The sequence below is a fragment of the Protomyctophum bolini genome (assembly GCF_963924005.1).
Source record: "Protomyctophum bolini genome assembly, chromosome: 6".
NCBI lineage: Eukaryota > Metazoa > Chordata > Actinopteri > Myctophiformes > Myctophidae > Protomyctophum > Protomyctophum bolini.
Window position 1 is genome coordinate 44,803,977 of NC_137867.1, and position 27,659 is coordinate 44,831,635.

The window sequence follows — 27,659 nt, forward strand, 5'->3', positions numbered from 1 at the left end:
CGTCGCCCTCTTTGTTCCCTTCCTCCTGTCACACGTCTTTCCCTCTGCTTTCACAGAAACAGAGAGAGAGAGAGATAGAGAGATAGTGCTGCACTGTTGCCTGCTACTGAGAGAGAGAGATAGGGGGGGGATTGCACCACTCAGTTCACACGGGTGTGATTTTTACTTGTTCATGAGTTTTCGTGAGTGAAAATGTTTGTCGACAAACACTTTTCTTCATGGTTTTAGTCACAAAATCTCTGTCTGTCTGTCTGTCTGTCGTACTGACTGTACTGTCTGTTGTCCGTCTCTCCGTCCCCATTGTAAATCTGTTCTTCTATGACCAGATGCGCTTCAAGGTAACACGGTGTGCGGAGTTATCACCAGCACTGCCCTGATTTACTGACAAACACACGCGCACACGCAGACGCGCACGCACACGCGCACTCACCTTGCATTTCCCAGCAGCAGCACAAATAGGTGTGCAACGCTCGAGCAGTATTTACTCCAGAAGGACGCGTCACAACCTTGATAAAGAAGGACCTTTATGTACCTTGTGTAAGCCCAGCAGGGTTTAACTTAATAAAATAAATTAAAAAATGAAATAAACTGTCTCAGGGTTGAAATGTGATTTACGTGCCGAAGTACGAAACTACCTCGAACCACCTCCCCTGGCGGGGGGTCAGAGAAAAGATGTGTATGCATGTCTAGCCCATTCTGACCTGAGATCAGATTCATACGAGGTTTCCACTGGACACACACTGGTCTGATTAACCCATTCTGACCTGAGATCAGATTCTAAAAATGTCAGTCGTTCTTCGATTTTTTCAAAAATAGCAGACCTACAAGCTCGTAGCGCGCCACTCGGTGGCGCGCTATGAGCTTGTAGATCTGCTATTTTTCAATAGCTAAAGCATAACATGATGCTAACACCAAAACGGGTTCCCGGTCAGAATAGGCTAGAGGTGCAACAGTTAATCGGAAAACAAATCGATTTGAATTGATTTAACATCATTAATTCATATGTTCCTTCCTGCAAATGTAGTCAAACGTACATTTGTCTCTGATATAATAGTGTATATAGGCCTGTAGGGGAAAGTCAAAAGTATCCAAAAACACCAATATTCCAGTAAAGTATACAGTTACTAGGCTACAATGAATGTACTTTTCTTTCCTCTCAAGTGTTTGCCAAACGTGTAGTGTCCAGCAGAGTGGGTTTTCAAGTCCTCACAGGAGGGGTCCTCTGTTTGACACACAACGCCATTAGTTTACAGTGTAGCGTGCATGCGCACACACACACACACACACACACACACACACACACACAGACACACACACACACACACACACACACACACACACACACACACACACACACACACACACACACACACACACACACAGACACACACACACACACACACACACACACACACAGACACACACACACACACACACACACACACACACACACACACACACACACACACACAGACACAGACACACACACAGACACACACACACACACACACACACACACACACACACACACACACACACACACACACACACACACACACACACCCACACACACACACACATACAGTATATATGCCGAGAGAACATTCTCTGATATAATAGTGTGTAGGCCTGTAGCGGAAAGTCAAACGTATGCAAAAATACCACCAATACTCCAGTAGAGTACAGTTACTAGTCTACACATGAGTGAATGTACTTTGCTGCCGTCCACCAACTAAACCAGCCCCATGTTTTACCACTAGAGGAAATGTACCAGAGTATTAGGAGCCCCACTAGCAGTGTGTATGGGGCTATAGAAGCTTTGCTGCTCCTGCTGCGCTCCTGAGGCCATCCTTAAGCTTAACGCTGAGATCTGCAAGGGATTCCAACTTGTGTGAGAGAGACCAAATAGTGAGTCTACCGCTCAGCTAACCTTGCGTCACCACCAGGTGTGTGTGTGTGTGTGTGTGTGTGTGTGTGTGTGTGTGTGTGTGTGTGTGTGTGTGTAGGGGCCCGGGGGGAGCCTGATATTCATTCTAAAACTAGCCGTGTGATCCGGTTTCATTTGAGTACTGGTTCCACCGCTCGGCCATAAGAGGCATGTGGACGTGTACCTGTATGGAGAGACCGCCTCCAGCAAGGTGTTCTCGTTACATCATTGTATTCACATACAGTAGGCCTAGAGTTTGGTTACAGTGGAACTGGGGCAGACAGGAAGCACTATACAGTAGGAACAAACTACAAAGCCAGCACGCACAGAATCTCTCTCTCCCCCGACTGCTCTATCTTCATCATATTCCTTCAATACCAACATGAGTGGAATTAAACTGAAGCCCTTTACAGCATCAGATCAGATGCACTCGTTGTAACAGGCAGTCCTATACTGTAAGGTTCAATAGAAGGTTCTCATCCCTCGGTGTGGCCGCTGGCTTCATATACTGTATGGTTCAATAGAAGGTTCTCGTCCCTCAGTGTGGCCGCTGGCTTCATATACTGTACGGTTCCATAGAAGGTTCTCGTCCCTCGGTGTGGCCACTGGCTTCATATACTGTATGGTTCAATAGAAGGTTCTCGTCCCTCAGTGTGGCCGCTGGCTTCATATACTGTACGGTTCAATAGAAGGTTCTCGTCCTCAGTGTGGCCGCTGGCTTCATATACTGTACGGTTCCATAGAAGGTTCTCGTCCCTCGGTGTGGCCGCTGGCTTCATATACTGTATGGTTCAACAGAAGGTTCTCATCCCTCAGTGTGGCCGCTGGCTTCATATACTGTATGGTTCAATAGAAGGTTCTCATCCCTCAGTGTGGCCGCTGGCTTCATATACTGTACGGTTCCATAGAAGGTTCTCATCCCTCGGTTGTGGCTGCTGGCTTCATATACATTTCAAATCCACCTCTAGTGTGCACTGGAGACTGACACGGGAGTGGACTTTCACTCCTGTCCTGTCTCACTCCCGCAGAAAAAATCCTGTCCTGTCCCATTCCTGGGCCAGAGTTTAAAAAAATAAATCCCATCCTGTCCCACTCCTGTAGAATGACTCCTGATCCGGTCACGCTCCCACTCGAAATTACTCATCCCGCTCCTGTTTTTTTTTAGTTAGTCATTTGACTAACTTGCGTCAGCAAGTCAAAAGAATGTTGTCTCACTGAGAGACGACTACAACAACAATGGGTGCTTCTGTTCTTTTGGCCGAACAGCGCGACCAGAGGTAGATGTCATTCTGTTCTTTTGGCCGGCAGCGCGACCAGAGGTAGATGTCATTCTGTTCTTTTGGTCCGAACAGCGCGACCAGAGGTAGATGTCATTCCCGCTCCTGTTGACTCTCATTCCCGTCCCGTCCCCATCACGGCATTAATAAAAAATATTAATCCCATCCCGCGGGAATCCTGCAGGAATCCCGACAAAACGTCAGTCTCTAGTGTGCACGTCTTCCTTATTCATTAAACTGAACGGCTTCACTCATGGGGAATTGTGTTTTCTGCTAATCCGTGAAGATTGATTGTTTATTTATTTATGTTCGTGTCATGCACACCTTGTGCCCTTATAAACCCATTGGGTTTATAAGACACCGTTTCACAATTGCAATTACAGCATGTTTTATATTACATAATTAATGCTTTTTTACAGCATGTTTACATTACATAATTCATTATATTACAACTCGGATTCACACAGAGTACTCTGCCTTCTTTCCCAAGCTTGAACAGATCAAATCTGCTGCTACAACGAAAGTCCCTTTGGCAAAACATATCTCCATTTTTACATAGTCATTTAAAAATGAAGAAAGGCAGTCGACGCCATAGTTCTAGTCCAATTCTGCCAGGACTTTCTATTCTCTCGCTCCGTTACTTTGCATGCTGTTGTTGTTTTTGTTGTTTTTGGTACAACAATGCCTAAATCAATAAGACTCTGTCAGGGGATAGCGTCCCGTGGCCAAAGGAACTGTACGCGCTCACAATGGGCCGCCATGCGAGGCGTTTCGCCGCCCCACATCTTTGTGAGATCAAAGCATTATCCTTCCATCAAGGGTGGTTCCCTTATGAGAGAGAGAGAGGGGGGGGTGGTCAAACGATATATTTTACAGCTTTTTAAAGAACGCCCCCCCCCCCCCCTCTCTCTCTCTCTTCATAGTGGTGGGTGATAAGGGAGTGTTTTTTCTTGTCTTTCCTCTCAAGTGTTTGCCAAACGTGTAGTGTGTGTTGTTCAGTCCAGAGAGTCCAGCAGAGTGGGTTTTCAAGTCCTCACAGGAGGGGTCCTCTGTTTGACGCACAACGCCATTAGTTTACAGTGTAGCGCGCGCACACACACACACACACACACACACACACACACACACACACACACACACAGTATATAGGCCGAGAGAACATGGCAAGGGACCAGCATGACACATTTTGTTAACATTCTCTGGCGAGAGAAGAGAGAGAGAGAGAGAGAGACACCAAACTGCATGAGCACACACACACACACTCCATTTCCAAAACCTCTGCTCCAGAATGGCCTTCATCAGTAAATTAAAACATGTTTATATCGCTCCTACATATTCTGTCCAAACATCACAAACGTTCATGTACACCTGAGGAGCACAGGTTGGTTTGTGTACTCTGTACTGTTTGGCAAACACGGTTAATAAGTGATGCCGTAAACAGGGATGCCGTGAGTGCTAGTGTGAGTGTGTGTGCATGTGTGACTTGTCTGTCCATATTGTGTATTGCGTGTATATCTGTGTATTTCTGCATAGGCGCGTGTGTGTGTGTGTGTGTGTGTGTGCGCACGTGTGCGAGTGCGTCTATATATACTGTATACGTATGTGTCTTTGTGTTTATGTGAATGTATTTCTGCATAGGCGTGTGTATGTGTATACTTCCATGTGTCCGTGGGTGTGCATGTGGGTAGTGTTTCTGCTACTGTATACATGCAGGAGTAAGTTGCACACATTTGCGCGTATGTGAATGGGCGTTTGTTTTCGTGCGTGCGTGCGTGTGTGTGTGTGTGTGTGTGTGTGTGTGAGGGTGAGGGTGGGGGGGGGGGGTGTTTTGTCAAGGTGATACATAACGCAAAGCACTCTGGGAAGGATTAGACAACCTGAAGAGAGGAGAAGAAAATATATGTGAGAAAAACATCCACTCGTATACCAAGAGACAGAGTAAATATACCAAGAGACAGAGTAAAGACAGAGTAAATATACCAAGAGACAGAGTAAATATACCAAGAGACAGAGTAAATATACCAAGAGACAGAGTAAATATACCAAGAGACAGAGTAAATATACCAGGAGACAGAGTGTACCTGGAGGGAGCAGAAGGGAGTAATTAGTGGAGAGAGCAGCGTAGCGTTGTTGTTTTTTACTTTGATTTTTAGTTAGTCTTTTGAATAGTTTTCATTTAGTTTTAGTCACATTTTAGTCACCTGTAATGTTTTAGTTTTATTGTAGTTTAGTCTAGTGTTAGTAATGTTTTAGTGTTAGTCTAGTTTAGTCTAGTGTTAGTAATGTTTTAGTTTTAGTGTAGTTTAGTCTAGTGTTAGTAATGTTTTGGTGTTAGTCTAGTGTTAGTAATGTTTTAGTTTTAGTGTAGTTTAGTCTAGTGTTAGTAATGTTTTAGTGTTAGTGTAGTTTAGTCTAGTGTTAGTAATGTTTTAGTGTTAGTCTAGTTTAGTCTAGTGTTGGTAATGTTTTAGTGTTAGTCTAGTTTAGTCTAGTGTTGGTAATGTTTTAGTGTTAGTCTAGTTTAGTCTAGTGTTAGTAATGTTTTAGTGTTAGTCTAGTTTAGTCTAGTGTTAGTAATGTTTTAGTGTTAGTCTAGTTTAGTCTAGTGTTAGTAATGTTTTAGTGTTAGTGTAGTTTAGTCTAGTGTTAGTAATGTTTTAGTGTTAGTCTAGTTTAGTCTAGTGTTAGTAATGTTTTAGTGTTAGTCTAGTTTAGTCTAGTGTTAGTAATGTTTTAGTGTTAGTCTAGTTTAGTCTAGTGTTAGTAATGTTTTAGTGTTAGTCTAGTTTAGTCTAGTGTTAGTAATGTTTTAGTGTTAGTCTAGTTTAGTCTAGTGTTAGTAATGTTTTAGTGTTAGTCCAGTTTTTTGCCGACATAATGACTGATTTTACACTTGCTCACAGCGCGTCGCGCTGCGACGTGTTGTGAGCTTGTAGATCTGCTATTTTCAGCATGCAAACAAGTGTAAAATGACTTGTCTTTTACTTATACTGGACTTATACAAGGTGTCAATGCAGATTGGCTAGGAGAACTATTAAAAAATATATATATATATATAGTAAAAATAGTAAGAAAGAAGTAAGAAACCCATAGTCTTTGACTCTTTTTCGACTCAGGGCAAACTTTTAACAAACCAATTAGCAATGTTCTAAAGTTCTTTTTATACCAGCTTAGAAACCATCGCCAAATTAAAACCCATTTCACGCAGACTTAGTTACAGTAACCCATGCATTCATCACCTCACGTTTAGACTACTGCAACTCTTTATGTCTGGGGCTGCCCCAGTCCGCCATTACAGAGAGTTCAAAATGCCACAGCTACTGTATAGACTCATTACTGGAACCAAGAAACGTCCACACATCACTCCTGCACTGCAGGCAACACTGCACTGGCTACCTGTAACATTCTGTATCCAAACATGCAGTAATCCTGGTCTCTAAACTGCCTCCCCCTGGCCAGCCGGGGCGCCTGATGGAGGGGAAAGGAACTGGTTGGTAATAACGTGTTCCTTCCACGCGCTACGTCCAACCAGGAAACTCCCCCTGTCAGGTGTAAAGGAGACACTTGGACACTCAGGCATGAAGGAAGCTTGAGTTCAAGCCCGTTGCTCTCCCCTTGTCAACTAGGTTGGCGGAGGGTGTGTAGAGCCCAGGATCACATTAGACGATAGACACAGGGGTGTAAAATGGGTTACAAAATCTTGGGATAAAAAATATAAAAAAAACATAAGGTTAACTGGCTTTTTCTGGCGACACTATGGAAAGGCCTTCCTTTTCACAATAAAGCTAGCGCCACCCTTGAGATTTTTTAAATCCAAATTGAAAACCTATTTACCTTTTTAGTCTGGCCTTTGACATAGCTTGTTCCATAATTGTTGGTATGTTTGTACTATTGCTATTGTTTTTTTCTTACTATATGCACTACGGATATTTGTTCTGTAAGCACTTTGGGTCAACGGCTGTTTTTAAATGTGCTTTATAAATAAAATGTACTTGACTCTCTCTCTCTCTCTCTCTCTCTCTCTCTCTCTCGCCCCGTGTGCAGGGCGTGGTTCCAGGCCGGCCTCAACTTCCTGTCGGTGAAACCCAGCAACCTGGTTGCGTGGGAGATAAAACAGGACATGGTGCCGGGGAGCAGCTCTCTGGCGGTGCTGTGTCAGAGGAAGGCCACGTCCACGGGAGAGAGGTACGGAACGCACGCACGCACGTGCACATTACTCACACATACACTGGCATAAGTGCAAGTGCATACATACGTGTGGTCATGCACACACACACTACTAGACATGCCTCTCTCTCTCTCTCTCTCTCTGCAGCAGCTTTGTCCTGCCGAGGACATGTTCTCTTCTCTAGGCTGAAACTTTCTGTCCGAGGGTTTTTACTTTCACAATGTCTGCGTTTGCCGAGCGCTTCCCGCAGACCAATAAGCATCTGTTTGTAGGTGCGTGCACGTAGACATCAAAGGGGGGGTTTGAGCCCCTTAGGCCCTTTTAACCCATTCTGACCTGAGATCAGATTCATACGAGGTTTCCACTGGACACACACTTGGTCTGATGAACCCATTCTGACCTGAGATCAGATTCTAAAAATGTCAGTCGTTCTTCGAATTTTTCAAAAATAGCAGACCTACAAGCTCGTATCGCGCCACTCGGTGGCGCGATATGAGCTTGTAGATCTGCTATTTTTTCAATAGGTAAAGCATAACATGATGCTAACACCAAAAGGGGTTCCCGTTCAGAATGGGTTAACCCGTCTGTAAAACAACTGCCCTCTCCAGACCACGAATGCATGAATGAATGAATGCAGCATTTACTATATGGTGAAAGAAATGCAAAATTGCCACCCATTTCCACGCCTTATCCAACGCATGCATTCAGGAGAATTGCCTCATTTTATGCTGAAAGGTGGTTTTCACTCAGGGCCTGTTTTTAAAAGATGCAAATGCATTTTTTGAGGGAGGGGGGTCATGGTTATTCCACGCTTGGTGGCGGTGCTGTAGAAGGAGAATTTACCAATATTCGTTTTGAGAAAGTGGGTGGTACGAGATTGTTGTTATATCACTCCCTCTAGTATTGTGGGTGTCGCTCACTTTTCTTAGGTAGGTTAGTCAGGTAGGTTAGTCAGGCATGTCAGGTATCGGACCCATGTTGGGCGGGAACCCCTTTTGGTGTTTCAAGCATTCTGTCATAGCTATTGAAAAATAGCAGATCTACAAGCTCATAGAACTTCTAGGTCTGCTATTTTTGAAAAATCGTAAAAAATGCGGCACAAATCTTTGAATAGGTATCTATTCTTTCAGAGCGAACGTTTTTTTTTAATTTCGACGTCAGGCCTAAATGGGTTTAAGTGTGCACAGTTTGGGGGTTTTTGGTTGTGGGGGTTGTGGTGGTTCCCCACAACCCCCCCCCACACACTGTGAATATCACCAAGCTAACGGGGAAATAAACTCGGACCGAAGCTGTTCCCTAGCAACGCAATTTTCCACACTGACGCTGAAGCTCCACGCAGTCTGATAACCCATTCTGACCGGGCACCCATTTTGGTGTTGGCATCATGTTATGCTTTAGCTATTGAAAAATAGCAGATCTACAAGCTCATATCGCGCCACCGAGTGGCGCGATACGAGCTTGTAGGTCTGCTATTTTTGAAAAATTCGAAGAACGACTGACATTTTTAGAATCTGATCTCAGGTCAGAATGGGTTCATCAGACCCAGTGTGTGTCCCGTGGAAACCTCGTATGAATCTGATCTCAGGTCAGAATGGGTTAACAAGGAGAAAGCCAGCCATGTCGAGGACATTATGGAAAATAATTTATTTTCTGACCCAAAGTGCCCCTTCTTGTTGCAGCCTTGTTTGTGCTCGCCGTGCTGTTAGCCCATTCTGACCCGAGATCAGATTCACACGAGGTTTCCACTGGGACACACACTGGGTCCGATTAACCCATTCTGACCTGAGATCAGATTCTAAAAATGTCAGTCGTTCTTCGATTTTTCTAAAAAATAGCAGACCTACAAGCTCGTATCGCGCCACTCGGTGGCGCGCTATGAGCTTGTAGATCTGCTATTTTTCAATGGCTAAAGCACAACATGATGCTAACACCAAAACGGGTTCCCGTTCAGAATGGGTTAACCCGTTTAGGCCTGCCGTCGACATTTTAAAAAGGTCTTCTAAATCTTGACACTTTTCTGAAATGCCTATGTTTCTATGTCAGTAGTGGGGCTCAATATTTCATGTCAAGGACCCCCCAGAACATATATGTAATTGGCCGCCGACCCCCATCTGTATGTATAGTTCCTCCAGGGACCCAACCAGAAGCAAAGATTTGAGTTAAAAAAACGTTCGCTCTGCAAAGAATATATATTCAAAGATTTGCGCCACATTTTCACGATTTTTCAAAAATAGCAGACTTTAAGTGCCACGCTATACGAATGTAGATCTGCTATTTTTCAATAGCTAAGGTATGACATAATGCTTAAAACACCAAAAGGGGTTCCCGTCCTGGTTGGGTTAACCCCCCCCCCCCCCCCCCCCCCCCCCCCCCTCGACGAGGGAGGAAGGTGGAGGAAGGTCTGTGGGACAATGCGAGGACAATATACTCTACAAGTGGTGGCTTTTCAAAAGCGGCTGGCGATTGATGGGATGGGGGATGGGAGAGGTTTCTTTCTTGCGTTTTTTTTTTTTTTTTTTTGCGCGTGGCGCCGAAGACTCCACTACATGTTGTTTTTAAACAGAAAAAGAGAGATGAAGCAGGGAATCCACTACATATTGTATTAATTAAACTGATTCAACCTTTGTCACAGTCCCAGACTTCATACTGTACATACAGTAGATAGCTTCATATAGACTTGATTGCCGGCACTATATCATCCGTGTTTTGTGTTTGTTTGTTTTGTTTACCTTATGCTGGATTCACGTTCATGTGTATTTTTACATTTAAACATTCCATACTTACTCAACTTGAACGTTGGCTCTGTGTATACTTGGTCTGCTCTTTCCCTCTCTTATACCTAAACCTCTTTGCAGCAGATCTGCTATTGTACACTCAGAGTTACAGACCCATAAGCGTCCATTTGGTTCATAACTATCATTTAGCATGGGGACCCCCTGGAACTCCCTCAAGGACCCCTGGGGGTCCCCGGACCCCACTTTGGGAACCACTTGACGTACCCCGATTTTAAAATGATGAAGAAGGAAAGTAATTATGCCACTACACACTACAGTATGAAATGAACTGAAGAAGAAATATTTCAATAGACATTTTAAGACTGGGGCTATTAGTTATAGCCAGTTAATTAATTCAGCTATACTTTTCCGTAAGTCACACTAGTGTTCTATTAGACTCAGTCGTGACTGGTGTCGTTATGGAGGATTTGATACAAGCAGAAAGTATTTATTTTTCCATAACAAGGTGCTCTGTGTAGTACACATGTCCCTCCCGGCTTCTTTTAGCAGACTTGGCGTTAACCCATTGAATTAAAACCATGCAGGAAAGCATGTCTTCTCCAGTGAATTAATGATCAAATAAGGATATGTTTCTATAGGGTTATACTGGTTCTATAGAATGGAGACCCGCCTTTCACAAAGGTCACAAAAGCAGGACAAGCATTGAACAGACGCAATAGTATAGTGTATAATAGGGTCCATTTGGTTTATTTAACACTCGGTATTTTTGAGTGGTGTAACCACTCCTACAACCAGCAATGTCCGTGTACCTGTGTACGTGTGTAGGTACCTGTGTAAATGAGCACGAGTATGTGACTTATTTATACCAGTAGGGGGCGCCAGAAACAGAGAGAGGGGTAGTGCTGTGTCTCTAATGAGAGAGAGAGAGAGAGAGAGAGAGAGAGAGAGGGAGGGGGGGGGGGGGGGATTGCACCACTCAGTTCACACACGTGTGGTTTTCTGTGTACGAGCCATGGAGTGAATGAAGGACTGTAGTGTACATTTGGTACATCTGGATAAGGGTCTTCTTTGTCACCCGTTCCTCTCAGACTGAACGGGGCGGTTAATGCGAGCGCAGATATATAGACCTCACCCACATGGAAATAAAACAATGAATTCATTGTACGGAAGCTATCTTTTTACAGTCAGCACTGGCTTTGAGTCTTAGGATGGCTTATCTGTAAGAGGCAGAATGTTTGTGTGTGTGTGTGTGTGTGTGTGTGTGTGTGTGTGTGTGTGTGTGTGTGTGTGTGTGTGTGTGTGTGTGTGTGTGTGTGTGTGTGTGTGTGTGTGTGTCACACATAATTTTTCTATGCAAGGGGTTTGACATGAATTTGAATTCTGCAAATCCTTATAAGTAAAAGGAAATTAGTTATTAAGCAGGTTCTCAACTCTCTCTCTCTCTCTCTCTCAGCATTCTTTCTTCTTTTTCTTTCTTTGTTTAATGTAAAACATTAAACATAATAATATCGCGCCTCGCTGTATTGTTCCAGTCTGTGTCTGTTCTCATGCAGACCTAAGCCACTGTCACAGTAAGCCCAGTGTACTATTGAGGATGACAATGTGTGCACAGGTTTTTTACCAAATCCTGCTGAAGTCCTGTAATCCTTTGATATTATTCTTAGAAGTGATAGTTGGCTGACTTTGTGTAATTGTCTTAATGTGAAGGCTGTTGAAATGCAGGTCTGAGTTCCATCCATGACTGCAGCAAGATTACTGTTTTTTTTCTTTTTTTCGTTTTTTTTACCAACTGAAGCTGAGCTCTGACTTTTAATTATTGGCTCCAAAAACAATTACTTCAGTGTTGTCTCGTCTAAGTCCTTCGGTTATTATCTGTGGCACTCGCATGCACGCACGCACGCGTGCACACACACACACACACACACACACACACACACAGGCAAACGGCTACCGCGCATGCGGCACACAAGGCTCGGTAAGTGAATTTCCGAATTTGAGGCAGAAGTCAAAGGGCTGAAAATGTCAATTGCAGTGGAGATTGTGTGTGCAGGTGTGACTGATTCATCTCCAAGGTATCTCTCTCTCTCTCTCTCTCTCTCTCTCTCTCTCTCTCTCTCTCAGACCATAATTGTCTCTGTTGGATGGAAACTTCATGTCCAAAAGGGTTCGGGTTAACCCATTTAGGCCTGACGCCGATATTTTTAAAATGTATTCTAAATTCTGGACCCCAAAAATTATAATGTAATTGGCCTGAAAATATGTTATTCCTGCAGGAACCCCCTCAGAAGCAAAGATATGAGTGAAAAAACGTTTCGCTCTGAAGAATATATTCAAAGGTTTGTGCCGCATTTTCACGATTTTTCAAAAATAGCAGACCTACAAGCTCATGAGTGCATGGCGCGCTATGAGCTTGTATAGGTCTGCTATTTTTCAATAGCTAAATTATAACTTAATGTTTAAAACACCAAAAGGGGTCCCCGCCCAAAATAGGTTAACTGTTACTTTTCAGGATTCAAATTCAAAGGTGTAACAGATCTACCCTCCATGTTACCCTCCAAAGTATATATTTATATGACTATGTAAAAATGGAGATATGTTTTGCCAAAGGGACTTGTAGCAGATCTTATCTGTCAAGCTTGGGAAAGAAGAGTATACAGAGTACTCTGTATGAATCTGAGTTGTAATATCATTAATTATGTAACATGTAAACATGCTGTAAATATGCATAGATTATGTAATATAAAAACATGCTGTAATTGCAATTGTGAAAATGGTGTCTTATAAACCCATGAGGGTTGGGCACAAGGTGTTCCCCCACACACCTCTCTATCTCTCCCTCTCCCCCCACACACCTCTCTCTCTCCCTCTCCCCCCACACACCTCTCTCTCTCCCTCTCCCCCCACACACCTCCCTCTCTCCCTCTCCCCCCACACACCTCTCTCTCTCTCCCTCTCTCCCTCTCCCCCCACACACCTCTCTATCTCTCCCTCTCTCTCTCCCCCCACACACCTCTCTCTCCCTCTCCCCCCACACCCTCTCTCTCTCTCTCTCTCTCCCTCTCCCCCCACACCCCTCTATCTCCCTCCCCCCCCACCTCTCTCTCTCTCTCTCTCTCTCTCTATCTCTCCCTCTCTCTCTATCTCTCCCTCTCTCTCTCCCCCCACACACCTCTCTCTCCCTCTCCCCCCCACACCCTCTCTCTCTCTCTCTCTCTCCCTCTCCCCCCCACACCCCTCTCTCTCCCTCCCCCCACCTCTCTCTCTCTCTCTCTCTCTCTCTCTCTCTCTCTCTCTCTCTGTGTGACTCCTGCTATAGTTGATGGGCGCCGCGTTGATAAATGGCCTCCATTAAGCGGAACGGTTATTGCGGGACGTCGTTTTCAATTAACGCCACTTAGCCATCGCCGTTATGGCCACGTCCACAACCTTGACGGACGCGGGGGTAGGTAGTATAGGGAGGAATGCACAACCTCCCTGCACACAGTGCACACTGCACGACACACACCAGCACGACACACACCCGCACCACACACACCCGCCATGGGCAGGCGAGGCGACCCAGTTGGGGGGGGGGGGGGGGGGGTGGCGTTGGGGGGGGGGGGACGGGACACTTGAGACTTCCGTGCGAGGCAGACGTTATACATTAATCAGCGGCAGTGTGACAGCGATGTTTTTTAAACGCGTCGCGCCAGTTAAGATCGACACTTAAAGTGGAGCCGAGGTGAGACTTCAGAGGGCGCGTTGGTGTGTGCGTGTGTGTGTGTGTGTGCGTGTGTGTGTGTGCGCGTGTGTGTGTGTGTGTGTGTGTGTGTGTGTGTGCGTGTGTGTGCGTGTGCGTACGCACGTATTTACACGGCCCGGCTCACAATATATCAAAGTGTTTTAACAGACTTCAGCACTTTGCAAAGTAAATGCAAGCCATTAGAAATGGCCCATTGGGCCACTGTTGCTACTACTGTGAAATCCTGAGTGTTTCGTCTAACTGTTAATTTAACTGTACAAATGGAACCAAATGGTTCCATTTGCACACTTAACCAGGGGATTAATCGACGCTGCAGATTTGACTGTGCGTTAAAGTGAGTCGTCGTCATTAGTTATGTATATCTGTGTGCCGTGGAGATTCGCCGCACGTTTCTTTGTATTGTCTCTGTCAAAGAAACGCACACATAACACTCACACACACACTAAGGCTGTCCTCGAACCTTCGCACGTTAGGGTTGGCACTTGAATCTTAATTAAAACTTCTTGAGCCCCATTGCCCCCACCGGTGGGCGCAGCGGCTGTCCACCTCATGAACAGCTCTCAGCGGGTAAATGGGGCTGGTCAAGGTCTCAGGTTCCAACTCCCCCCTGGACCCCCCTGGGGTTTAAGAGGTTTTAAGGCCTTGAACCATTCGGGTTTTTTTACTCGAAAATATTTCTTGGCGAGAATGCGGTATGCATAATAAGTGTACTATGTTCATGTTGTGTTTACATGTTACATGTTTAGATGTTATTAATAATCAGGGGGGGCACACAACCGATGCGCCAGTGCGCATTTGCGCACCAACAGCTGAGACAGTTATGTAGAGAAATCTGACAGGCATTCAAAAAGGAACTCAAATGTCCTGTAAGTAGACTTAGAAATAAAACCAGTGTTGACTAATCGTTACATGTGGCTCTTATTTTGATAAGGAAGTCCGTTTCAGTTGTAAACAAGCTATACTATGACACTTTCCCAAAGTTACGTGCTTGTCCCTGCCTGAACCTGCAGGGACAGCCAACCAGCGTCAACTCAGTCAGTGGAGAAGGAGGTGAGCCTTAGGGTGAAAAGCGCAAAGATGATGGAGGAGAGGGACCGTTCCCAAAAGGTGTCGAGAAAAAAGCACAGACACTTATAAAGTTTATAAAGCATGAAAATAACATCGACAAATGTTCACCCAACAAACCGGTGCTTTTATCAGAAGCCTCTCGTCTCTGAGACAATATTGTCCGAGCCTTTTGTGAGCTTTCGTTCTTGGTGTACAAACAGCAGCCCTCTCTCTCTCTCTCTCTCTCTGTCTCTCTCTCTCTCTCTCTCTCTCTCTCTCTCTATCTCTCTCTCTCTCAATATCTGTGTGTTGTTCAAAAATAATATTGAACCAGTGAAAAGTACAAAGAAAAGCGCTTCTGACAAAACCTCTTAACTCCATTGGACTCTCAAACTGTCTGCTAAAGCAGCTATAGCTCCACCACCTCTCTGCCTCTCATGCAAGTACAGTAATTGACAATAATATCACAATACCAATTTTGATGAGGCAATATTGCTTTGTTTAATAATATATATACATAAATGTTTTTTTTTTTTTATATATATTTGCCCCTGAACATAAAAAAACAAACTCAAAAGTAGGTACAAACTTATTAAATGTACCTCCCGTCACAACAGTGTCCACCGTTGGTTCCAGCTCTCTCACGGAGCGTGAAGGTGCTGTGTGTAACTTTCTTACTCCTATAAGTTCTAACCATCTATCTCTGTGCTATAGTGTCCTTGGGCACACACACGGCAATATCTAATGTTTCTATAGCTGTCAACTCTGAGCACTGAGCCAGTTGACAAATGACCCCTCTCTCTCGCGCGCGCACTCGCGTACACACACACACACACACACACACTCACACACACACACACACACACACACACACACACACACACACACACACACACACACACACTCGCACACAAATCAGCACCCGACAGGGGACGTTGCGGGTGGGTTTGCGTCGGCCACTGCGCGGGTGAGGTAATTACTCGGAAAGCTGATTTCAATAAATGTCTAATTAGGGTCGTTATGAGGCTGTAGCATGTGCCACAGGGACCATGCTGTCTGTGAATGACCAAATACTTGATTCTGATCAGCTGCATGGTTTCTGATTATTAGACCACATGCTAAATGTTGTTAATGTAGCATAAAGTTTTTGTCACAATCAAAAATCTACAATGTAACTAGTACAAAGTACAAATACTTGAGTAGATGTACTTAGAGTAGTCACTTTCCACCACCGGGACAAAGTGTAAAATATGTAATATTATATGTAATATTGTAGGAAACACATACTGTATATACTGTAGCTGTGTGTGTGTGTGTGTGTGCTTGTGTTATGTGTGTGCGTGTACGTGTGCGTACGCGTTTGTGTGTGCACATGCGTGCCTGTGTGTGTGTGCGGGCGGGCGGACGTGCGCAGTACTTCCAGACAGCCAGAGGAAGGCTATTGTCTCATGAATTGCTAATAGCGACTGTGTGTGAATGCTCTTTTATCACGCAGCGCTCTCGTGGAGTGCCGTTTTTTACCCATTCATCAGATCCATTACGGCAGCAGCAGCGCTCGGCTCCGCTATGCTCCGCTATGCTAACCCAGACAGGCTGATCTCTGTTAGCGGAGAGAGGGCTTGCTGCGGCGCGGGTGGCAAAATGTGTGTGTGGTGTGTGTCTTTTTAGTTTAACCCATTCTGACCTGAGATCAGATTTCATACGAGGTTTCCACTAGGACACACACTGGTCTGATCAACCCATTCTGACCTGAGATCAGATTCAAAAAATGTCAGTCGTTCTTCGATTTTTCAAAAATAGCAGATCTCATAGCGCGCCACCGAGTGGCGCGCTATGAGCTTGTAGGTCTGCTATTTTTCAATAGCTAAAGCATAACATGATGCTAACACCAAAATGAGTTCCCGGTCAGAATGGGTTAACTCGAAGCACAAATTGCGCTATACGTGGGCACTCCCGTTGTATTAGAACGGTGGTTCTTATGTAGCCAGTGGTCCGGGGACCACCGGTCGTCCTATGTCGGGGTTCCAGGTGGTCCCCACAGCTAAATGGTGGGGAGTTTGGTGAGGAAAATAGACCCTTATAGATTGACTAGAGTCACTAGACCCTCTTGGACTCTTGCATTTAGGTGCATTTGGATCTGCGTTACATCATTTACAAGAAGACACTGTATAAACTAAAGCATAAAAAAAGACATGTTGAAATATGGAAGATACAAGGTTTTCTGCCTGACGGCGACAATTCGGGGCTTAAGTGGCAAAGACGTCCTCCTTGTGCAAAGGGCTGTCGTTGCACTTAAAGACTGTGCGTGTTTTGCCACTGTTCCTCCAAACTGTATTTATTACTATATCTCCACTAGACAAAACTGACGGCTCTGCAGCCTCCAGGCGAGATAAACAGGAGACCAGGAAGATTAGTTTAAACTGTATTTATTACTGTATCTCCACTAGACAAAAACTGAGGGCTCTGCAGCCTCGAGGCGATAAACGAGGCGACCAGGAAGATGAGTTTAAAATTCTGAAACGCTGTTCCCTGTCTGCATATATTTCTGCATATAGACGCCCTCCGGCCATGTTTCAGTGGGTCAGATCCCTATAGCTGGTCTTTGGCGGAACGGGAGAGGAAGAACTAAGCGTAACGAATGGCTATAATCAGACGCCGTGGCAGCATAAGATTCCAGAGCATCCGGTGCTGTCGTACAAAAACAGTGTCCAATGTTCGGATGGGTCTAGAAACTGTTTGGAGGTTCAGGTGAAGAATTGAATAACTTATTTTTTTAACGCCAACGTTTTCGTTCAGAAACTTCGCTTCACTGCGGCAGTTTTTCCCACTAAACCATTGTTTTTTTAATCCTGGGAGTGACTCTCCTTCTGCCAACCTGCGAGAACCCTGAACTGAGCTACACTGAACAGTGAGCAGGCAGGCAGTTTAGAGACCAGGATTACTGCATGTTCTTTGTGAGGGACCCCCAGGGGTCCTTGAGGGAGTTCCAGGGGGTCCCCAGCTACATGATGGTTTGTAATCAAACTAATGGACCCTTATGGGTCTGTAACTCAGAGAGTGTACACATTACATTTTTACACTCTGAGTTAAATAAACATAATATAAATTGGGGTCTCAGAGATAGAAATGCCACTTAATGGTGGTCCGTGTCAAACTGGGGGGTCCTTGAAATTAAACTGGTTGAGAATCACTGCTAGAGCCTAAAAGATATTGTCTCCCTGGCATATGTTTTCTAATGGGGGCTAATTAGTGCCAACTTTGGGGGTCCTTGACATGAAAACGTTTGGGAACCACTGCCCTAGGGCATGGGTTCCCAAAGTGGGGTCCGGGGACCCTTATGGGTATGTAACTCAGAAAGTGGATGAATGGAACCAAATTATTTGTACACTCTCTGAGTTAAATTAACAGTGGTTTTACAATATAAATTGGGGTCCCAGAGATAGAAATGCCATTAAATCGAGGCTCCGTAACATAATGTGTGTGAAACTGGGGTGATCCATGACATTTGTTTTGGAATCACTGCTAGAGCCGTAACAATCCTCCATTATCGGGGTCACTGGCATATGTTTTCAAATGGGGGTCCGTGGCCTAATAAATGTTGATTTTGGGGGTCCTTGACACAAAAAAGTTTGGGAACCACTGCCCTATAGGGGACACAGACACGGGGAGAACATGCATACTCCACACAGAAAGGCCCTTTCGCCGACCCCACCTATATGGGCGCTGATTAGACGACCCCACCTACTGTATATGGGCGCTGTTTAGATGCCGCGGAGGAGAGAACATGGCTATAGCAACCGCGCCACACCGTGCTCCCCAGATTCATACTCCTCTGACACAAAGAAGGGACGAGTTGGCTCGAGTTGGTCTCTTCTGCCGGTGTCATTGACTTGGTCTGTTCTGCCGGTGTCATTGACTTGGTCTGTTCTGCCGGTGTCATTGACTTGGTCTCTTCTGCCGGTGTCATTGACTTGGTCTGTTCTGCCGGTGTCATTGACTTGGTCTGTTCTGCCGGTGTCATTGACTTGGTCTCTTCTGCCGGTGTCATTGACTTGGTCTCTTCTGCCGGTGTCATTGACTTGGTCTCTTCTGCCGGTGTCATTGACTTGGTCTCTTCTGCCGGTGTCATTGACTTGGTCTGTTCTGCCGGTGTCATTGACTTGGTCTGTTCTGCCGGTGTCATTGACTTGGTCTCTTCTGCCGGTGTCATTGACTTGGTCTCTTCTGCCGGTGTCATTGACTTGGTCTGTTCTGCCGGTGTCATTGACTTTCATTCCTATACAACAATTCCCCCCTCAGGGATAAATAACCCCGTTATCGTATCTCAGCTGCTTAGCTGTTATGATACAAACACCCAGAATGGAGAGCTGACGGTTTGTTTTTGCCTGTGATGAGAACTGTGCATTATATGAGCCAGTAGTAGTATTATTATATTAACATTCTACTATGTATGAGCCAGTAGTATTATTATATTAACATTATACTATGCATGAGCCAGTAGTCCACAGTATATTCTTTGGTTGCTTTTATGTTCATCGACTAACTTGTTTCACTGACATAAACCAATCTAAACAAGTCTAAATAAAAACTAATCAAGACTAAAAACTAAGACTAAATACTTTGACAATTGCGGCAAAAAATAGGAGGGGTGATATTAAACCATTTAGACCTGAGGCCGATTAAAAAATAAAATAATCTAGTTTTCAGCAAAACGTATGTTTCTATGTCAGTGGTGCTCAACCTTTTTCATGTCAAGGACCCCCAGAATTATCTGTATTTGGCCGTGGACCCCCATTTGGAAATATGCTGTTCCAGGGACTCCCCCAGAAGCAAAGATTTGAGTTAAAAATGTTCGCTCTGAAAGAATATATATTCAAAGATTTGCGTCACATTTTCAAGATTTTTAGCAGATCTACAAGCTTGTCAGATCTGCTATTTTTGAATAGCTAAAGTATAACATAATGCTTAAAAACACCAAAAGGGTTCATCGACTAACTTGTTTCACTGACAAAAACAATTGCGCCAACAAATAGGAGAGCTGAGATGGAGACAGTTTGGGGGAAGACAGACCCTATGAAAGCTGAGAGGGGAGACTGTGCACGTGTACGTGCGATGTGTGTGCATGCACACACACGCGTGTGTGTGTGTGTGTGTGTGTGTTTTCTGTCTATGTTTATATAAATAGATAAATAGGCCTACTGTATGCAACACACGTGACGTTTGTGCTCAGGTGCAAGTGATGGACACACGTACTAACACGCACATGCTTGCACGCACACATGTACGCACGCACACATGCATGCACACACACACACACACACATGCACGTGCATGCGCATGTGCACGCGCACACAGTCACACGCACACAGTCACACACACACACACACACACACACACACACAGTCACACATACACAGTCACACACACAGTCACACACACACAGTCACACACACAGTCACACACACACACACACTGTCACACACACAGTCACACACACACACACACACACACACACACACACATACACAGTCACAGACACACACACACACACACACACACACACACATACACAGTCACACAGACACACACATACACACACACACGCACACACACACACACATATGACAGTGTATATGCATGACTGGCTGCCTATAAACATGCATCTATCTATGCTAGCGTGTGACATGTTTAATTCATCGAGCTGAGCCATACGCTGCATAAAGCGCTACTTAAAGCTGACGTATAGCGCACCGTATGCGTTCAGACAAGCCAGAGCAGGAGTGTGTATGTGGTGAGTTAGCGATCACAGATATGCAAGCACGACCAGCAGCACTGCACGCGGACTGGGACTGCTATGCTTCACATAGCACACGCCACAGAGCCCCACCCATCACATCACACACGCCACAGAGCCCCACCCATGACAGATATCTGCGCCTGGTCCCGATGTGCTTGTAGATCAAATAGCTGAAGACAGAAGTATACTGTATAAGGGAATATGAAGTGGTTAACCCATTTAGGCCTGACGTCGAAATTTACAGTTTACAGACAGTTTTCTGAAATACCTCATGTTTCTGTATCAGTGGTGCTCAATATTTCATGTCAAGGCCCCCAAAACGATATGTATCCTCACAAGTGTATACTTGAGTTAAGCCACTGGTGGGTATCACGAATGACACGTGCACACGTGCGTGCATGTGTGTGTGTGTGTGTGTGTGTGTGCACGGAGTAGGGGCACGGCGTCTGTCAATTACAGGTCAAAAGGAAGTGAGTCGTGCCGTCCTTGTCGCCGGGCGCCGTGGGAAAACGCCGTCGGTCCGCGTCACACAGAATGTGTCCCTCTCTCTCTCTCCTCTCTCGTCCCCTCGGCGTGCACACACACACACACACACACAGAATGTGTCCCTCTCTCTCTCCTCTCTCGTCCCCTCGGCGTACACACACACACACACACAGAATGTGTCCCTCTCTCTCTCCTCCCTCATCCTCTCGGCGTGCACACACACACACACACACACACACACAGAATGTGTCCCTCTCTCTCTCCTCTCTCGTCCCCTCGGCGTGCACACACACACACACACACACGCACACACACACACACACACACACACACACACACACAGAATGTGTCCCTCTCTCTCTCCTCTCTCGTCCCCTCGGCGTGCACACACACACACACACACAGAATGTGTCCCTCTCTCTCTCCTCTCTCGTCCCCTCGGTGGCGTTCTGCACGCCAACACATCTGTCAGCGGCGAGCGAGCGTCCTTGGATGAGAAACGTTCACTGTCAGTCGCCGTGGATACGAGAGCAGAGCGCTCACACACCTAAATATGTAAATGTTTACAGTCAGTCACCGTGGATACGAGAGCAGAGCGCTCAGACACCTAGATATGTAAATACTGTACAGTGACACAGTATATATTATGCAGTGTGTGTGTGTGTGTGTGTGTGTGTGTGTGTGTGTGCGTGCATCAAGATTCAATAATTTATTTTCCATGTCAACAAGTTGATAGGAATTTGTCTTGGTTCATACTCAACATATACAGACAACCATAGATACACAAACAAGAAGGACAGTACAATACAAAAACCAGCAGCATATGAAATTACATTCAGTGCTATATGCATATACTGTACTATGAGTTCAGATGTCTAATGGCTACGGGGTATAAGTGCTATCCCTGAAGCGACATGTAGAGCTCTGGATACTTCTATATCTCCTGCCTGATGGGAGGAGATTGAAGAGGTGATGTGCAGGATGGGAGTTGTCTGCAATGATTTGATTTGCCTTGCATGCGTGCGTGTCTGCGTGCGCGCCTGTCTGCGTGCATGCGTGCGTGCATGCGTGCGCGCCTGTCTGCGTGTGTCTGCGTGCGCGCCTGTCTGCGTGCATACGTGTATTTGCTGGAGGGATCCATTCCCCAGCTGCTGCTGCTGTCATGCATTCATTTGCACGTCGTTGTGATCTCGTAGATTTAGCTATTCTTCGCTATTTGTCGCAACGCCGTTTTGCTGTAAATGCCTGTAACTTTATAGGTTTATAGGCAAAAATGTATCTCTCTCTATCTCTCTATATTTGTTTTTTATTATTGATTTCTAAATCAAACACAGGTTCATGTGCGTCTCATTCTGTCACTCAGATCAGTGGCCGAAAACACCATGAGTCCAAAAGGACTGTGTGGATATAACACATTCTGACCTGAGATCAGATTCTAAAAATGTCCTTCTACATCCTGACAGTTTTCTGAAAAAAGCTATGTTTCTATGTCAGTCATTCTTCAATTTTTCAAAAAATAGCAGACCTACAAGCTCGTAGCGCGCCACTCGGTGGCGCGCTACGAGCTTGTAGATCTGCTATTTTTCAATAGCTAAAGCATAACATAATGCTAACACCAAAAACGGTTCCCGCCCAACATGGGATAATAGCAACAGTGGTGGGAAAAAAAGTACTCAAAAGTGTTCCTTCAGTAAAAGTATCACCAATACTGCCATGTAGAAATATACTCCATTAAAAGTATAGAAAGTACTCGCTATGCAGTATGTCCCATTTCATGTTGTCAAATGAATACAAATCTTCCTTGAATGGTTGCCTCCACCGTGGTATGTGAATGTGTGTGAATGGGTGGAGGTACCGTATAATGCACTATATGGCTGCTATAGAAATTTTACATTGTTTACATTTGCAGAGAGAGAGAGAGAGAGAGAGAGAGAGGTTCAGGGTGAAGTACTGTGCGGTCTCAGTGGTTAAACACAAACTCACTTAACAGAGGGCTTTTGTATCAGGCTTGGCTCTCTCACACACGCAGGCACACAGGCACGCACGCACAGGTGCATGCGCACGCACATGCGCACAATGCATGCATGCATGCACGAATGCACACGTGCTGTAGCAACAATGAAGGCCTAACACATGTTATGTTAGCACATGGGGAGAGAGAGAGAGGCAGGCAGGCAGGCAGACAGACAGACAGACAGACAGACAGACAGACAGACAGACAGACAGACAGACAGACAGACAGACAGACAGACAGACAGACAGACAGACAGACAGGCGGACGGACGGCAGGACAGACAGGACAGACAGACAGACAGACAGACAGACAGACAGGACATACAGGCAGGCAGACAGACAGACAGACAGACAGACAGACAGACAGACAGACAGACAGACAGACAGACAGACAGACAGGACAGAGGCCACAGGCCCACTGTTTCCTCCCATGAGAAAACACCTGTGGGCAAAAGAGCAAAGAATTCCCCACAGAGACACAGTATATTCTGCTATGGATGCTCAAAATATCTGCACGTCGGCGACTTTGCATATCTGGAGAAGCGATCGACCTCAAAGTGGGGCACGCGTGTGGCCCGCCCCGCGCTGCAGGGACCCCAGGGACCCCAGGGAGGGTGTGGTGTTCGCTGCAGGGACCCCAGGGACCCCAGGGAGGGTGTGGTGTTCCTGTCGTCTGGTCCAGCTGCTCCCTAAAGCTTATATAGCTGAAGACCCCAAAACACAATTAGACGTTTTGCCCCCGAGACCCAAACTTGTGAAAATAGGCGATCTAAACAAGCTAACAACGCGCCGTTTCACGCCACGTTGTGAGCTTGTATATCGGCTATTTTTTTTTAAAGTCTGGAATTTAAAATGTATACTTACATAAGTCCAGAAGTACTGACGCACGCACACACGCACACACTATTGTCGGTCTCTCTATCCTCCAATTTCATTTCAACCTGCTTCCCAGTGTTCCCGTCTGTTTCTCTCTCTCTCTCTCTCTCTCTCTCTCTCTCTCTCTCTCTCTCTCTCTCTCTCTCTCTCTCTCTCTCTCTCTCTCTCTCCCCCCCCCTCCAGATTGCTTGCTGGCGGACCTCTCTCTCTCTCTCTCTCTCTCCCCTCCAGATTGCTTGCTGGCGGACAGACAGCTCTATTGTCTTTCTAGTGGTGTTGGTGGTTATTGTGTTTGGTCTTAAGAGGCCGGGCTTCTCTCACCCTGTCTGAGAGCTCTGGTACCAACCAAGGCCCAAGATTGTGGTGTGTGTTTGTGTGCGCGCGCACGGCACGCATGTGTGTGTTTGTGTGTGCGCCTGCATGGCACGTGTGTGTGTGTGTTTGTGCACGCGTGCGTGTGTTGGGTGGGTTCTCAGCATGTGTCAAATGTAAGATGGGTGGGGGGGGCGGGGTCCAAAGAGCCTGGGAACCATTGGTCTATAGTGCGCTCCCACAGTATATGAAACCAGTATAGAATGTGTGTGTGCGTGCGTGTGTGCGTGAGTTCATTACGCGTGTTGTGTTGTGTGAGCGAGCGAGCGTCTCCCTGCGCTCCGGCACTCGATCACAGCTGACCCCGGGGCGTGCTAATTAGGACTATAGCGGATAGGATACGGATGGCTCTTTTTTGTTGCGCGTACGGCCCGGGCTAGCTATAGCATCATTCTGTCACTCCCAGCGGTGACCCAAACACTGTACACACTGGACCGTATATACAGTAGGCGCCAGGGTATTATGCACCCATATGCATATATATATATGTATGCATACTGTACGAGCCAAGAGACACAATCAAACACATACTGTACATGTACGTGCGTGTGCGTATACATATACTGTATGCACACGCACGTATACGGTACGAGCATGCAAACGCGCTCGCATGCACGCAGTGGTGGAGAAAAAAAAAATACTCACATTTTGTTACCTAAGTAAAAGTATCAATACTGCAATAAAGACACCTATACTCACATACAAGTAAAAGTTCGTTAATCAGAATTTGCTTGAGTAAAAGTTTAAAAGTGTCGGTATCAAAAATGTGCTTAAAGTACCAAAAGTAGAATTCTGCAGAGTTTTGCTAAATGTATACAGATCTTTTGAAAACAGCGGATCCACAAGCTCACAATGCGTCGCATTGCGACGCATTGTGAGCTTGTGGATCGGCTGTTTTCAAAATCATGTTTTGCGATAATAATCCACATCTACACAGTGGCGTAAAAGTACAATATTTTGGCTCAGAGATGTACTGGAGTAGAAGTACTGGAGTAGATGTAAATCGTAATGGAAACTGTAGATACTCAAGTAAACCACAAATAGAACAATACTTAAGTAAATGTACTTAGTTACTTTTACACCACTACACGCATGCATTAACGCACACACACGTACGCATGCACACAATATTTTTGTGCTCATAGGCCAGCCTTGAGTAACCTTGCATTCCCATTGGTTTATTCCCCTCCATTCTCTGGAACGTATACACACTTCTCTTCCCCCCGCACCCCCCTCCCCTCCCCGGCCCGACCCACCCCGCCTCTCTCTCTCTCTCTCTCTCTCGCCCAGCGTGCCACCGCTGAAACCCCCCCAGGAGCCTCCGTAGCGGGACGCGTTGGCTAATTAAGGCGACCCGCGCGGACCCCGTGTGTTCCCGTCTCGCTCCTCGGAGACGCTGTGTGTCACAGCGCGAGACGCACCTCCGCCGCTAACTCCCTGTCCACCGTGCGCTCGCGCGTCTATGCGTGTGTGTGTTCGAGTGTGTGCGTGTATCTCTCTGTCTCTAGCTTATGTTTGACCCATTCGTCTGCACCGAAGTATAGTATAAAGTACAGTATACGCACACGCACGCATACACGCACACCCAGGCTGTCTGCGTGGCACCTCAGCTGTTTTAATGAATTCTTTTCATCATGTAAATCAAACAGGAGTCTGTCGTCTGTCATTGTCGCTCTCGCTCGTCCTTGACACTGTAGTAGTGCTCTCTCTCTCTCTCTCTCCCTCTCTCTCTCGCTCTCTCTCTCTCTCTAGTGAACCACAAAGCGAGACGAGGAAAACATTTTAGTAACTCTGTGAGCCATACTCTGGTCTGATGCAGGACAAGGTATTAGAGAGAGAGAGAGAGAGAGAGAGAGAGATAGGCAGAGACAACGTTGTCTCAGGGGTAGAGTGGCCGTTCCCGGTTCGAACCCGGGCTCCCTCAGACAGAGTTGGCGTCAAAGTGTCCTTGAGCAAGACTCTGAAAAGCCTAATTGCTCCCGATGTGCAGGTTGGTGCCTTGCATGGTTTCCCCCGCCATCGGTGCATGAATGTGTGTGTGTGAATGGGTGTATGTAAAGCGCTTTGGATAAAAAGCGCTTTTATACAGTATATAAAGGTACCATTTACCGTGTATTTGCCCATTTACACTAAAGTGTTTAGAGAGGAGGTGTATGTATGAGCACTGAGCAGTGAGCGGAGCCTCTTTGCTGAAGAGAAATCCATGTCTCTGCGTGTGAGATCCCCTCCGGCCATTCTTTTTTTTCTTTGCTCTTTCAATGTTTTTTTTTTAGATTTTCTCAATTATTTACATATATTACATTACAAAGGCTTACATAAAACTAAAACTAAACTAAAAACTAAACAAATGACAGAATCAACAACATGCAGCCAGCAAATAATAATACAGAAAAGAGTAGCAGTCAAGTATACTCCCATCATACAGTTGAACTCATACTTTATATTTATATATATATATATATATATATATATATATATATATATATATATACACACATACTCCCATCATACAGTTGAATTATTTCCACCAGTGTGGATATATTTATTTAGATCTTCAAAAATGTTTGTGAGGATGAAGTATTCTAGGCCTTAGTTATAAGTGATAGCTCTTTATTCTTATAAGCCCCCAAACCACACCAAAGGGTCGGGGTCGGGACAAAAAGGTTTTTTAACCCATTCTGAACGGGAACCCATTTTGGTGTTCGCATCATGTTATGCTTTTAGCTATTGAAAAATAGCAGATCTACAAGCTCATAGCGCGCCACCGAGTGGCGCGCTACGAGCTTGTAGGTCTGCTATTTTTGAAAAATCAAAGAACGACTGAGATTTTTAGAATCTGATCTCAGGTCAGAATGGGTTAATCAGACCAGTGTGTGTCCAGTGGAAACCTCGTATGAATCTGATCTCGGGTCAGAATGGGTTAAGGTAAACCTTAAAAAGCCTTTTTGTCCCGGTGTGGTTTGGGCTTTAGAGTAAAGTGATAACGTGATGTTTTTGGTTTACTTTCTGCCAGTTTGACAGCCATGTTTCAGTGTTGCTTCCCTTTTCGCTTTTGGAGACGATGCTTTTTTTTCCCTACCCCGAGGCTGAAAGAGACGACTTGTTGACGACTGATGGCAAATGGAACATTTGAAGGCCCAAAAGGGACTGTGGAACCATGTGTCTGCTGGCCTTTGTTCCACTCTGTCTGTCTTTCTAAGCACACACAAAAGGGTTTAC

At 45.5% G+C, this 27,659-nt stretch overlaps 1 protein-coding gene across 1 annotated transcript in view; it reads left to right on the plus strand.

Annotated features, from left to right (window-relative positions):
* Positions 1–4,647: 4,647 nt before the first annotated feature.
* The window catches only part of LOC308317044 (transmembrane protein 132D-like), a gene marked incomplete at both ends in the record, with an annotated part of 68,271 nt that continues 45,259 nt past the window's right edge, over positions 4,648–27,659 (plus strand). The window contains 2 exons of the mRNA XM_080765834.1: positions 4,648–4,652; positions 7,249–7,389. Of these exons, the coding sequence (XP_080621960.1) occupies positions 4,648–4,652; positions 7,249–7,389 (146 nt within the window). The remainder of the gene's footprint in view (positions 4,653–7,248; positions 7,390–27,659) is intronic.